Source organism: Athene cunicularia, assembly GCF_003259725.1.
Source record: "Athene cunicularia isolate RWA chromosome 1 unlocalized genomic scaffold, athCun1 chr1_part1, whole genome shotgun sequence".
In the NCBI taxonomy this organism is placed as follows: domain Eukaryota; kingdom Metazoa; phylum Chordata; class Aves; order Strigiformes; family Strigidae; genus Athene; species Athene cunicularia.
In genome coordinates, this window is record NW_020799091.1 from 94,606,589 (window position 1) to 94,622,347 (window position 15,759).

The 15,759-nt window shown below is 42.9% G+C and overlaps 1 protein-coding gene across 1 annotated transcript in view; it reads right to left on the reverse strand.

Annotated features, from left to right (window-relative positions):
* UMODL1 (uromodulin like 1) overlaps positions 1–15,759 on the reverse strand; it is a 52,096-nt gene that overhangs the window by 33,994 nt on the left and 2,343 nt on the right. The window contains exons 2-8 of the mRNA XM_026859248.1: positions 12,975–13,217; positions 7,163–7,324; positions 6,648–6,754; positions 4,526–4,718; positions 3,502–3,642; positions 2,603–2,713; positions 623–877 (exon numbers count right to left, since the gene is read on the reverse strand). Coding sequence (XP_026715049.1) covers positions 623–877; positions 2,603–2,713; positions 3,502–3,642; positions 4,526–4,718; positions 6,648–6,754; positions 7,163–7,324; positions 12,975–13,092 — 1,087 coding nt within the window. The 5' untranslated portion in view covers positions 13,093–13,217. The remainder of the gene's footprint in view (positions 1–622; positions 878–2,602; positions 2,714–3,501; positions 3,643–4,525; positions 4,719–6,647; positions 6,755–7,162; positions 7,325–12,974; positions 13,218–15,759) is intronic.

The following is a 15,759-nucleotide window of genomic DNA, read 5'->3' on the forward strand; positions in this document are numbered from 1 at the left end:
GCCTACTTTTCAAAGAAAATGGGGAGAGATTTTTTTTTTATTTGCATGAAGGCTTAGGAAATAATTTACAGAGAATGGAAAAGCAAAATTATGTTTGTTCAACACCCTAGGGTCTCAGGGATCTATCATCACTAGTTAATCGAACAAAACTGTGCAGGTATTCTGCAAGCTTTCTTACACAGCCCTTTTTACTCCCTTTAATCCTGTCATTCACAAATATTCAGCTGAATCTTGTCTTCCTCTGGGCACCTTTCTTATCTTAGCTGAGCCCTTGACAAACAAGTTGACCGGATTTCTCACTGGCCACAGTCATCAATCAAGAAAAATGGGGCCTGATGGGAGATGGGTGGCAGCAGAATGCAGTGCCAGGCACCAAAAAAAAAAAAAAAAAAATGAGTCAGCTCTGGCACTGCTTTATCAACTAAGGCCAGAGCTCTGCTGCCTGATAGTCTGGGTTGCATAAATGCTGGGGTAGAGGAGAGAAAATGTGCTGAAGGAGATGGGAAATGGAGTTCTGGGAGGACCAAATGGATCATTGCTGAACCACAAGTGAATGAAGAGAGAGAAAAAAAGAGAGAAGGAGAAAGAATGTATATATATATATTTTAAAGTGGCTATTTACCTGTTTTTACATTTTGGCGGGAGATGCTGGTTTTTCCACAGGTTTCATACCTGATCTCTACTGAATACATCACCCCTGCTTCCAGCTGCGACACGTCCATTTTCATTTCCTTTGTCTTCAGGTTTTGTACAATCTCTTTGCCCTTGAACACTTGCACTTGGAAAGTATGGTTCAGAGTAGAAGTGACATGCCAGGACATTTCAAAACTGTTGCTGGTAACGCTGAAGATTTGGTGGTTTCTAACTGCAGAGGGATCTATTGCAGTCCCAGGAAGAGTCATCATAGAAAAAGAAACATTTCATCTTTTAAGCATTGTGCTAGTATAAATCTATTATAGACAAGCACTTTAACGATCAATAGGGGAAGCTCCTCTTTAAATTATGCCAGGAGATAATCTGTCCCTCTCACACTAGCAAGTCCCATCATCCATGAACCATTCCACTAGAGTGATTAGTTGTGTCCTTATTCTTTTTATTTACTTTTACTATACATATTTGTGTTGACTCTCTAGTAACACTAATAATCAGCCAGTGAGCTACAGGTTCAAGCAACAGGAATAAGTTTGGAATAGTGAATCTGTGTACTCTCCATAAGTTTTGCCTCTTGTCACCTAATCATCAAAATGCACCTCCTCAGGCAAAGGCTGCCTTGATTTATGCCTGGACAAATGCCACAGACTCCAATTTATAGAGGCTGGGGGCAGAGTGGCAGGCAGCATTTCACCTATTTACGCCACTCTCATTCAGTGCAATCATTGTCATGTCAATGGGAAAAGACAGGGCCCTTCAGAGATGATACCTCTCCTTGAAGGAGGAGTAGGTTTCCCTGCAGCAGGGCCTGTCTGTCTCCACTAACTAGGGTTCTAGCCCAGACTAGACACCTCTCCTGTAGACAGCTGGGGTCAGGTGAGATAAACATCCCACAGCAACCTAGAGACCATGGCATGCTGCTGCCACAACTTCAGTTCCTTCATCATAATGGTTAGCCTGAGAAAAAGAGTTTTCTTAAATTGTTTCAATAGGACACAACTGTTTCCAGGACTCTGAGCCAGGTGGCTGCCAAACACCCCCAAAGCCATACCACCGCTGCACTAGAGGGGCTTCAGTTTAATTCCTCTAGCTTCAGCTTGGATCAGAAGCTGAAGATCAAGATGTGGATGAAGATCAAGACTATCCAGCCTGTCACTCTGAACTAGGCGAAGAACTACTTCAAGCTATTTCCACCCACAAGAAGACAGGATGTTGTTAAAAGGATGGTGATAACTCTTTCCTGAAAGGGCTGAAGTCACTTTGAAGAAAAAGCTACTGGGGTTTGTTCCCATCACAGTCCCACAGACAGCTATAATATATAGAAGAGAGAGTGTTCACAAAGGCTAACTAACTCCAGTGTAGGGTAGCTGTGGCCAACCTCCCTGATTCATGTCCCCCACCAACATCTTCATGGACTCAAAAGCAAGAGGCCTGTATGCCAGTGGCTGTGGCCAGGAGAAGCTCCTATGGTCAGTAGCAGATCCTTCCATACCTTGTTCCAGGAAAAACCTGGGATATGCAGTGAGCTGGGTCCAGGGAGATTTAAGTGATGCTGGCCTCACACAGCTCTCACTGGCATCCTTTGCATGCTGGGGGATTATCCCACACAAACCCTGTGATGGGACCGGCACTTGAATGACACACCAGGCACAAGTGGCTCAAGAAGCCCAGTGCATCCACCTCCACTTCCAGAAGGCCAGTTCCCTTCTGTAGCCATGGGGATGACAGCAGAGCTTCTCCAGTGGCCACTTCACAGCACACCAGTCCCTGATCTGAATGTCCCATTGGGAAGGCCTCTCTCTTTCCATTTCCATAGGTGGAGATTCACTCCAAAACTATTATCAGCTTCTGTGAACACCCTCTTGTAACTCAAGCAGCCCCAGGAAAAAGGGATCAAAGAGTAGCTGAATTAAAAACAAGACAGTATTCATTCAAATCCAAGGTTACTTACAGCACCCGGTGTCTTTAGTTATGGTCAAGAGACTTGAATTACTTATAGATGGAGAGCTATTGCTAGTGTTAACAGGATCTAATGCTGAACTTGGAGTAGATGCTGCCATGCCTAGGGTAAAAATAGTATTATCAAAGAGTTAAAGTATTCCTAACAAAGCAAATCCAAAATAATACTGTTCATGTTTTCCACAGCTGAAAAGCAGCAATAGAAGTAATAGAAATAGAAATTAAAATAAACGTATTATCGTATCACAAAAGCATAAAGTAATACATTATCTGAATGTTTGAGATTAAAGGATTGTAATATTGTTTTCTAACTAAAGCATTGAATCTGCAAGCACTTCTTTATCTCATTAACTTAAAGCCTATTAGCAGGCCCATTGATGTCTGTGGGCTATAAGTACATGCCTCTATATTTTGCTGAACTGGTACCTCAAAGTATTATTTCACCCACTGCCAAACTCCGGCTGCCTCCAGCAGAGTGACAGTGCAGCAGCTCAGGGTGGGATTATACAACCACTGAGCCCTGGCTGCAGTCACGCAGTCAAAGTGGGAAGGATGCTTTGTGTACCGATATTGTCATAAATTGTATTTTCCCAGAAGGCTGGCAAGGTGTACTGACAGTGAATGACTTGCTCTGAGAAGCAGCCAGGGTCTAAAGCTAGAGGGTTTGTCAGGGGAATGAGGACAGTTAAGGGCAAGATAGGAGAAACAGCCAGGTATTGTGAAATAAACACACTGCATTTCACTCAGAAATAGCTAACAGCTGGCTTCTGTGGCATCCTCTACCAACAGGAGGAGAAGGGGCTCTGTGTGCTCCAGAAATCTTTGCAATAAACCACAGAGTCCTGCAGAAACATTCTCAGTATTTCCCAAGGTGAGTCCTACATTTCTTACCTTCCTTTTTTTGACTCGGCAGGTGAGGGATGATATCTGCGTGTTCGTGCTGAGGATCGCAGCTGTAATAACCCTCTAAATTTACACAGGTGATTTTCTCTGGACAAGCATTGAATTCAGCATAGGAACATTCGTTGACATCTAAGAAGAGGAACACATCTTGAACAGATACTGAAAGCAGCATCAAGATTGGTCTGCAATGTGTGTAGACCAGGCTCTGGATATGATAGATTCACTGCAAATCTGCAGTAACTGATGAAGCAATTCTGGATGTATATGGGTGCAGTGAAATCAGAATTCTGCCCTTCCCCGAAACAGTTATAACCCTATCACTTTTTACTCCAGTTCTTTGGAATAAGAGGTCAGTTAGTGGCAGCTCCTGCTTACAGTTGCAGGATGTTATCCAAACCTAAGAGATGTCAGCAGCAAAAGGAAGAGATCTACCCAGTGATTTCACTGAAAGTTGCACTGAGCTTTCAAAAGTAAACATGGAATAAGAAGTGATGACAACAGTACTTATGGAGGCATTTCAGGAGTGAAAGTATTCAGATAACCACACAGTAATAAGTAGATTAAAATAATTGAAACTTAATATATTTAAATACTTTCCTAACATTAAAAAAGTAGGCAGTAATACGCTATAGTAAGTAACACACTATAAATATGAGCATCTCTGCTGCCCAAGAAAACACTTTTTTTAACAGCCTGTTTAATACAACTAATGACTGTGCTACAAATATGGACACCTTTGCTTTTTCATCTGCATTTTTCATAGGCTATGCTATTAGGAGAAAATAAATTTAACTGAGGAATCAGGAGTATTCCCCCCCCCAACTATTCACTTCAAAATATCAACTGCAACCGTCTCCATCCTATAACGGAAAGGTTAGGGCCATATCTGCAAAGTTTACAAGAACCACTATGCTATTTCTGAAAGCAAACTGGTAGTCATATAGATAAAATCCCAAGTGAAGAGGGATGAATTCCCCTAAAAAAGCTTCCCCCGTAACGGGATTATAATAACCTTGCACTTCTGTGTCAATCACTTCATACACGCGTTTCACAATGTCCTTCAGGGACGAAGAAACCTCCACTAGCGGAGCTGGCTGATGCAGTCCAACAAGAACCTGAGAGGCCACTGTCCCAGAATATACTTCTGCACCATTACTCTGGATATGGTGCACAGAGGCATTCAAGGGCTGTAATGCACCAGTAATCTGAAAAATAGGAGAACAAACACTTCAGTATCTCGTTCCTTTCTCAGCACAGCTGTACACCAATGAGACATAACTCATGCAATGATTATCATCATAATCTGAGTGTAGAAAGCACCAATTCAGAAACCATGGCAAAGTGGCAACATTCAGGTCTGTATTTATGCAAGGTGAGTTCTTATTTTTACATTTCACAACAGAGTTACGGTATAGTAATGCCAAGCTAAGGGGAATGTGGAGCTGCACATCAGATCTCAAATGCTTAGGCAGGAGGATGCAAACCAGGAAGATAGGGGAAAGGTCTCTTTGACTTGTAATGCTTAAACACCAAAATCTCAATAGACAGAATATACATTAGAGATGCTTTTACAGTTCATCAGTGGTCCGACACTTTTTACTTTAAGCAACTAAAGAGACTGTTAGCAAAGGAAATAGAAAGAAAAAGAAGAAAAACAAGAAAAGCAATGGACTGAGGAAGAAGGCTGGGACTAAAAGTCACAGAGTGACCCTAGGACTGACCAAGTCATTGCAACGGTGAGTCAGAAATGAAAGGAGGGACATGGTGGTGGGCTGAGCATTACGAGTCAGTGGAGCGGACAGGGCCTGGAAGACATGCCTCTGAGTAGCAGCTTATTGCAAAGCTTTATTTTATATTTCCTAATTCTTGAGTGTCTGAATTTGCCATAGCTTGCTTTAGACAAAGATATAAACGTCTTGGCAGATCCTTGGCCTCTACTCCTTACTGCACAGTAACAGGACCGGGGTTTCTTGCTTTTTTGGGATATGAGTAGGGGGAATTCAGGTAGGAGGAAGAAATACACTCATGCAATATCCCCATGCTACTGCTACCATTTCTGTTCTCCTGCCCATCAGTGCTAGCTGATGATGGAAGAAGGGTTTCCTTTGTTACTTGCCCACTCCCAGATGGAAGCTGGGGAGGAGTAGAAATAAAAATGGAGGGAAATAGGGACCTACACCCTTGGGTACCTTTTAAAGGCCACATGCAAGGCTGGTTTTCTCCATGGCATGGTATATGTACTAGGGAAATGCTTTGGATTTATGGCCTGGAGGGTCTTTGTCCTAGTACATCAATCCATTTCCTAAATACCACTGAGAAGACAGAGAGAGTATGGCTTTAGTTTGGAGCCCGGTTCTTCCTGCAGACCATCCTTTTGGGAAGTGTGTCTCACACCTCTGCTAGGGCTGTGTTTTTCTTGGTTGCCTCAGATTATTTGTACCTGCCTTGTCAGGGATGGGGAGAGGCACACCGTGCTGCTGTCACGTGGCTGTGCATGCAGAGTTGCCATGGCTGCTGCTAAGCCGTGCACAAGGCTGAGCCTTGGTCCTACAACAAAAGTAACACCCTCCTGTCTCCCAGCCCTGTTTCTGCATCAAGAATGACAATGAAAACGCCCTTGACCCAGACACAGTCCCCTGCCGTAATAATCCTGGGTTTTTGCAGCAAAACTTCTGGTGCTGCTGAGTCCACCTGCTGTGTAGGTCCCAGCACCATAGATCAGGTTTGTCTCTTGAAAGGTTTAATTCAAAACTCCTTCTCAGAAAACATCACGCCTTGCAGCTCTTGAAATCTGGACCCAAAACTGAACTAAGGCAGAGCTGGCACAAGTATCACTTAAGCAGGAAAAAACCCTATATTCCATTATGTATTTAAATTGCCCTTGGAAGTGACCTGAAAAATTTACTAAAGAAGCTGATAAATCAATGTTACTTCAGCTGCTTGAGGATTCAGCTGACATTCAGTAATTAAGAATAAATTAGGGCCAGAAAAAATGATCTGGCAGAACCAAGGGGGAGCAACTGGCTGGCAAGGTTATGCCCAGCAGAGGGGACTATGAAGCAAGCGGTGGTTACTGAGTAACAGAAACGTGGGCACAACGAGCAACACACAGGAGTATTCGTGTTTGTACATACCATGGAGTGCAAAAGGCGTGAATGATTCAGAAAGTGGGAATCCACTCTGATTAATTCATTAAAATCCATTTTCACAAGCACTGTCACGTTGTACCAGAACGTTCTTCCTGAAGCATACAAAATAAAACAGCCAAGTCATCTGAGGTCTGATGCTATAGAAAGCAACAGAGTTACAGGAAGGCTCTGAGAAACCCAAGCAAGCTTTAACTTGGCAAACATAAAGGGCCCACATCACAGCCATCAGCTATAGCCTTGCTCATTACATGCCACAGACAGAGGCACCAGCGAAGGAGAAGAAGCCAAGGAAGGTCCACTGGACCCGCAGCACCCACACACTGTTCAGTGCTCACGGGTGCGAGTACTGAAGCCAAATATCCTGGAATTGATACCAAGAAGATTCCCGTATTTGTTTTATGAAGAGCTATGGTAACGGCTTTCCTGCCCAGTCCTACCCTCAGAAGGAAAAATTAAGCGTATTTCTATTAGAAGCAGTCTTGAATTTATCAGTAACATACCCTCTGGCATTGGATCCACACAGACTGATCCTTTGGATGAGTTGCAGCATTTTTTAAGCTCTGGACATTCAGTATCGAACGTGCAAGGATAATCAGATGTTTCCATATTCTCCATTGGACAAATACCAGGTCTTGAGGCAAATATACTGGATCTATTGAGTGCTAAGTAACAAAAACATTTCTGAGAACAAAAATATAGAAAACTGTTTCCATAAAATTGTGCTATTTAATTTATAGCAAACACCTCCTCCTTATTTTAGAAGCACGTCTGTTCAGAGGTTTTCATAGGGAGAAAATAGCAGCCTAAAATAACATTATTTCAAGAGTGTAAATGTTCTCAGATTTTTCTCTTGTTCGTGACATTTCTGTTACAGAAATTTTGAATTGATAGTTTTCCATTAATAATCATCGAAGGATGGATGAAAAGATAGATAGATAGATAGATAGATAGATAGATAGATAGATAGATAGATAAATAGATAGGTAGATAGATAGATAGATAGATAGATGGATAGATAGATAGATAGATAGATAGATAGATAGATAGATAGATAGATAGATAGATAGATAGATGGATAGTTTCTAAATGTGGAGACGCTGAAGCACTGCAAACCAGAAATTCTGTCTGATGTCAGCTATGACTAATCCAAAAAATATATAATGATCAAAGGAAATAGGTAATGTCTAAGCTGGAAATCAGCAGTTTTCATTGAACCTTTTGTTGAGACAAAGTTAACCTTTAGTTATGGTAATTGGCGATGTTACATGAGAGCAGAGACACAATGCTGTTCTCAGGTGCAGGTTACACAGAGGGACAGGAGAGCAGGACTGAGCCCGTTGTCTGCAGCCTGGCAGCTCCTGCTCGGTATCAGCCAGCCAGCCGCCGCAGGAGGTTGGCAGCCCTCGCCGGACAGCCCTGCAGAGAGGGCAGCTAAAGCAGAAGGTTACCGCTCCCCAGGCCAAGGGCAGACAGTGGTCCTGGCTCGTTGCCAGCACATACTCTTCCCCGGATGAAAAGAGAAAATATTTCTAAGGTTTATAAACATTACTTTCACCCATGCTCTCAAACATACCTCCACGTAGTGCTCAGATCTGGTCTTCCTAATCAACTGGAAAGATTTCTCTTTTCCATTCATTTCACGCCTACAGGTTTTTGATCCTACAAACTCCTGATCCATTCCTGGGCTATGGGACCTACACAGCAGGTGGGCTCAGCAGCACCAGAAGTTTTGCTGCAAAAACCCAGGATTATTACAGCAGGGGACTGTGTCTGGGTCAAGGGCGTTTTCATTGTCATTCCTGATGCAGAAACAGGGCTGGGAGACAGGAGGGTGTTACTTTTGTTGTAGGACCAAGGCTCAGCCTTGTGCATGGCTTAGCAGCAGCCATGACAACTTGGATGCGACACCAGTATGACAGCTCCTCCAGGGGCTAATGCAGTCAGGAAAGGCATGAGGTGAATAACTGAAGGGAGGAGGTAACTTGCAAGAAAAAAAATACTAAAAAGGCTGTGACTTTTTGCTGTGAGAGAAGAAGGCTGAGGGGGGTGTGATCAAGGTTTACAAAACCCCAAAGGCAGGGGGGCTAAGGTGAAAGCAGAGCTGGTTATTAACCAGAGCCCACAACAATAAAATGGGTAAAAGCACATTTCTTCAAACAAATGAAAGTGAACTTCTGCAGTTTGTCAGCACAGGAAGACACAGAAGCTGGCCCTCAAAAAACTGTTTTGAGCTGGTGGGGTCAAAAAAGGGATAAGACAGTTCCTGGACAGGAGGCCCATAAGCAGACAGCATGGGGAATAGGCAGGGATGTCCCCTCAAATGACCATAATCCCAATCCTGTGGATGCTGAGGACACACAAGGGACCCAAACTGCAGGGCAGCCAGAGGTACCTGCTTCTGATGAGGACCTGTATGGCATTTTGGCACTTTTCCACCCCAGGCTGATGCTGAAATGCTGCCCACATGCCCCTGGTGACACCGCTGTCCCATGGAATTCTGGTAACAGCCCATGCAGAGAGGACAGCACAGCTCCCCACTGCTCTGGTTAGACTCAGCATGACAACACCTGCATGCAGGCTCTGAAAGGTCCCAGCCCTGCCGAGGAGCTACCTGGACACCTAAAATGAACTTTTTTCCACTTTACAGTTGTTTTCTGAAAACTCTGGAAAATTACACACACAGAGCATACTCTGATTAACGCATGGACTTAACATTGCAAATAAACGCCCTCAAGTTAAGAAACTCCAGGATTAAACTGGGACTTCTTATTTCAAGGTATTTTGTACATTTGTGCTTAAAAACAAGCCTTAATCTCATGCTGATGCATTCTTTTGCTCCCTAGCTGGGGATCAAGCAGGGTTAGATGGCAGATAAGGAAGCTCTCTGGTTTCATCTCATGCGGTAAGGTGGAAGGTGGGAAGAAAAGCAAGTCACCGGGAGAAGTAACCATACCATTGATTCAAGCAGCTGGAAACTAGCCTGGAGAATTGGACCCTGTCTCTACCTAAAAAAAATCCTGCAAGATGCTAGGAAACTTTCATACAACAAACTCCTAACAACCTTTCAGAGCAGTGGGTTTTGCAGGTCTGGGAACCTGATCTGCAGACCTAGGACCTGCTTAGCAACTGGGGTACTGCTCGCAGTTATCATCAAGGATGTGAGGCTCTGCACTCCAACCACACAAGTTGTTAAAAGCAGTGCTAAGCACTCTGAAAATCAAGATCAAAATAAATTTAAGAAAAAATTAAACTGCACCCTAGGTGTCTGGGAGTGGGAACACAGAATGGTTTGATCTCAGTTTCTCTGCAGCTCAGTTGCCCATCTATGAAAGACAGAGAACCTCCCTCCCTTTCCTCAGGCTTTGTGAAGACAAATTGCTGTCTGTGAATCGCCACAGGATATACCTTAAAAGGTGACAAATAATTCTCTATGCAGAGAGAGGCTCAGCAGAGCACTGCACCACCACCAAATGCAGAGGCCAGGATGATGTTCTGCCGGGGAGCTCCTTGGAGGGGCTCCATCATCCCTGAGTACCACAGGGAAACGTGGTCCTCAGGGCAAGGCAGCACCAGGTCACGTAATTAAGGTACTAATCTGCATGCATATGCACAAAGAGAAGAAGGAAAGGTTGTATTATTTAATTCTACCTTTAGAATTAATTCTAGCACTTCCTAACTTTTAGATACTTTTTGATTTTTATTTTTTAAAAGTTTAAGTATCTTGTGTGTGCATGTGTAATACTATCTTAATGGATTGACGGGCAACAAGTGAGAACTGCCAGAGCAACTTGACTAATGATCTAGACATTTGTTCCCAACAGTAAAGAAATAATAAAAGCAGGCCCTGCCATATCGAAGGCAGGGATAAATGTTTCCTTCTAGGAAGAAAAGCTGGGGAGTGGCCAGGAGCAGGTTGCTGTGAAAGGTCATGGAGACCTTTCCGCTCCTAGCAGGATGGAGAGCGTGCCAGCATGGATAACGTCAAGAAGAAAATAACAGTAGTTCAACTGCATGCTGTGCCGTAATTTCAACAGTTCCAGTTTCTTTCCTCATCATTTATTTAAGACTGTGTCTAGACAATGCATTACCATTCACAGAATTTATGACTAATGCCCTGAAAAGCAAAGATACCGGAACAATGCAAACACAGAAATCACCTAGAAGCCATACAAATCCTTTTATGGTTTAAAATATTCCCAAATTAACTCTGACAGGAAAAAGAGTCAAGGTGACCACAGTATTTCATGGATAAACCTGCACAGCATGCCCATCAACAATGTGGCAAGGGCAGAGCGGAAATTCTGCATCTAACCTTTACGGGAGATTTGCAGATTTGTTAATGTTAGATGAAATAAGCTCATCAACAGCTCTCAAGCCTAAATTATCCCTAGAGATGCTTTTAAAAGGCATAGAATTATACTGGGAAAAAAAGTTTAAAGTGTCACCAGGATGCCTTTTTTTTTCCACCCAAGAAGATGGTCTTGATTTTCAGAGGTTCTGAAACACCTTGAAAATCATGATCACTCACATATTTCTTGTAAAAATAGAGACAGCCATAACTTGCTAGTGACTCTTCAACATTTAGCTGACACAGTTATTTCCTTGTACTACAGAATTAAAAAGCAGTTTTCTCCGATTGCTTCTCAGGCTTGCCATTTGATACAAATGTGCACACATGTATGCACGTGCATGTATATCAAAAAGACCTTACTGAAGTAACTTTTCAACATTAATTAGATCTACTGGATATTTTCCCCAGAGCGGAACTGATACTTGAAAAATACAGATGATCAACAGTGGGTCCTTCACCCACCCAGACAAGACTGCCTGGACATACCGTAACCTGCAGGTCAAATTTTGCCTGGCTGACACTCCACAACAGCCACAGAGTCAAACAATGGCAGGATACAATAAATGAAGAATTATGTGTATCTAATTATGCTTTTGTTTCTCTTCTCTAGCAAATCGTTTTAAGAACAAGTAAAACAACATGACCACTTCTGTGTTCCCACCTTTCTCTTAGAAGCATTTTCCTGCTAGACACAATATTATACTAGTAACTGTTGAGAAAACATCTGGCAAAAATTGTTTGGAGGTTCATTTTCCAATGCTCTGAAGCGGCTTAAAAGTAGGATGTACACATTGTTCTTGACAGATCCCATGAGAAGATATATGGCTCATACCCTCTCATGTCACGTTATATGATCCGATGCAAGAGCAGGTTCGGGGACATTCCCATAGATCTGAGTCACACAAGTCTTATGACCCAAAGCAAGGGCCAGGGTTGCAATAGGACCTTTCCTTTTCAATCTTCAGTTGCAGTGCTGTGACTATGTAAATTCCCAGGACCGTAACTTGAAAAGGGGAAATGGAGAAAATGCAATGTTATACTAAAAATAGGAGACAAAGTTATGTCCTGCAGAACTTTTCTGAATGCTGGAACAGTCCAGTGCTGGCCTAGCTAATCCAAGATGCCTATTCATCTTAAAAGCATGTGGCTTTATCCATTAAAAAAAAAAAAAAAAATTTTTTTTCTTTTGCCCCAAGGAATCCCTTTCATCTACGTCTCAAGTTCTGCTAAAATTGGCAATTTCTTGTTGACATCTGGTAGTCCTGATGTAGGAAGGGGAAAAAGCTTCCATTTTGAGTCAAAGATGATTAAGTCTTCCTGAGTAGCGTCTTGTTAGAACACAGAAGTCAGATCAGATCCAGAAAAACATTCACCAGTTTCCAGACCTCCAACATAGCTCTAGGTAACAAAGGAAGCCCTGAAAAAAATGGGCCCTAATGTAGTTTTGACTGGAAAGCAGTTGCTACCAATTCATCCTGAGGCCACATCTTGTTTTAAATTAACACCAAAATTGGGTTTTCATCCTGGGAACTGACCCTGCTCCAAATCAAATGAGATGTTATCCTAACTGCATCCTGAATTACTTTTGAGAAGAAAGCTCTTACTGTAAATGCAAGCATGCTCTGAGCAGAGACAGCACCAGGCAAGGCTATGTGAGTTATTGCACTTGGCCAGGGATATCAGCCTGAATGAGAGATGAGCCCTTGTAGGGGTAGCAAGCAGGCGCGTTCTTCATGCTCACCTGAAACTTTAGTGGTTTTGTGACTAGGGGTGACAAAGAGCAGGAATCAGGAGCATTAGTCTTTCACATCTACTCCTTACCATGTTGGGCCAAGTTTACTGGAGATTTTTGCAGAATCCCTGATTTCAGTGAACAGGAACTTATTGCCCAGAACTAAGTCTTTACATATCTCAGTTTAAGTGTAGCATTTATTTCAACTATTAATCTGGCTAAAACTTACCTAAAGAGCAGTAGAGTCCAACTTGTTCATATCCTTCGCAGCAATCTGTAACAGTGATGGTTTCAGGGACTTCAACAGTATGGTACTGTGTTTTATAGTATGTCCGGGGACACACCATCCATGGTATCCACCCTCCACAGGAAGTGCTTTTCTCATAGGACTTTTGGTAGGCAACCACTTTAAACACATTTTTGGTCAGGCTATAGTTGCACAGATGGTACCCTAGCAAAGAGAGGCCTTTTTCTAGGGAGAAAAAAAAAAAAAAAAAGGAAAGAAAGGAATCAGCAAATCAGCACTAACTTGTAACTCCAGAGGATAAGTTCCCTGCAGTATCTAGTTACAAATATTGTTATGAGAAAGCCAGAACCAACACAGGTGAATGATTTACAAGAAGGCTGATGTTAGGAAGAATGTCACCTCAGAAAATGGACAGAAGAAAGAATTAGTAGTGACTGCTTGTCACTCCGGTGATAAAACAATGCAGACTGGCAGAAAATTCAAAGAGCTCTCAGCGCCTTCATGTGCAAAGCAGAAAACCAGCAATTTAACTCAGGTAAGTATAAAGGAAATTAATACATGTTAATAGAAAATAACAGTAGAGCAGAATAGGCACTCCCAGAGCAGTGTCATCCAAGTACTTTAGATGTCCACTCCAGGCTCATGTTGCCAAAGTGTTCATCTTTCTCCACTAAATATAAAGGGAACAAAGGGAAAGGAACTCATGGGTAGATGAGTCACAGTAGATGTCTGGAATAAGACATCCTTCAGACATCACTCTAGGCTAAAACCGGGTACTCATACATCACTGAGAAGGACTTTCAGGTACCTAACACAAAAGGTATTCCTGGAGCTCCTATGTTGCTTATCTGCATTTGTAGCAAATTATAGTAGACCAGGCCCTTTGAGAGCTGCAGTCATTCACTGACTGCAGTATAAATGAAGTCAGTGGTAAATTCACTGACTACATAATTTCACACAGATCTGGGAATGTGACTGTTTATGGAGTTCTGAAATCAGTCATGATGAGGAGCGAACTTGTTACCTGCTTTACTTAAAATGTAAATACTTGAGCAGGAACAGGAGAAAAAAAAAAAAAAAACAAAAAAAAACACAAAACAAAAAAACCCCAACACAAACCCAAAGAACAGCAACAACAAAAACAGATGGAATTTAAGAATTAGCAGTAAGGAACTTACAATCATGTCACAGACATCAGGCTGTCTCCTAGTGAGATGTTACAGAAGCCAGAGGGGCTGAGTCACCCTGCGCCCCATTTGGGAAATAGGATAGAATTAAAATGCCTATATAATCCTTCAGGCAAAGCAAAATAAACTTTAATAAGGATAAATATGAATTAGCTTCGGAGATTCAAGTATCGCGGGATTGTTATTTCTGAGAGCTCTGAGGGGACCAAACCCAGCCAGCAGACAGACTGAAGCTGACATAGTATACACAACATTTTAAATATTTACAACTTATCTTATTTGTACAACTTATCTCCTGGCTGAAAAGATGAAACATGTAAAAACAATTCAAGAAAAAAAGAATTGTCAGATTTTTAGGAATCATGTATTTTTATCATGTTTAGCTTTCCAGCTAAATAAAAGATGTATGTGCAATTTGAACAGGACTGGTAAAAGAGCTTTGAACAGAACAATCCATTTGTAGTGCAAGGACAGTCCAGAAGAAAGCATGGGATAGATACCATGGACCACAATACATGCTTCAGGCTGGCTCAACCAAGTCACCCAGAAGGTATTCCTCCAGCCTTAATCTGAGCAGTGGCTCGAATAAGAACAGCCTGAAAGACATACCCTGCTTTAGATGTACAAAAGGCCATGAAGAAAAACTGATTTGCTTGGTGCAGTTCCCAGAGGCACAGACACCTCCCTGCAGACAAAGGCACTTTGGAAGAGCAGAAGGAAGGAGAAGGGTCTGGGTCTGATCACAAACCACCCCCAAAATAAATAACTTGCATCTGACCAGACCCAGGGAGAGCATCAGGCCCCTGGGAGTCCAGTCCTGCTCTGCCTAACCCATCTGTGCCTTCCTCCTGCAGCAAAAGGCAGAGTCTGATGCTGGGGCATGCTACAGAGAGCACATGTGAGAGCAAGAAACCTCCTAGTGGGCTGCAGGGACCCTCGTTCTGCTGCTTAGAGTACGTCAGTAGAAAAACATTGAGAATAATGGCATATCTGGAAAGCCCACTCCCTGTTTCTTCCTCCTTCCCAGGCTCAAGCAGGGCATCTCTGTGTAGGGTCCCTGAAGCTAGCTCCAGAGACAGCAGCTGAAAGGTCTTCATGCCTCTGAAAAGCACCAGGGCTGTTCTTAGTCCTTAAGAAGAGAGTGAAGGAAGATGGTTATGAGGGGTAGGAAGACTCTCAAGCTGAGGACCTGAATCCCATACCCTGCCTGACCAAGGAGAGAATCCCAAAAGCCAGCATGGAGGTTTGACCAGGACCATGAAAGCCCCTATCCAGCAGGAGGGAACTGAAGGTGAAGTGGGCTGGAGAAAGCAAGGTGCCCTCCGTCCCCTGGTTAACTTCAGGACATCCCTCTGGGAAAGGGGAAAAGAGAACAAATGGGGGTTCTGGAGCAGAAATCAGAGGTCAAGGACTGCTTTTTATCCCATGCATTTGATCGATTGCCACTTCACATCAGACACAAGTGTCTTACAAGAAACAGGTATCTATCATTACATTCTGTAAACTGTTCCCTTGCCATGTGATAAGAGTGCTCCAAGAATACCTGCCCCAGCAAATGCTTCTAGGCATGTAGGCCGGGG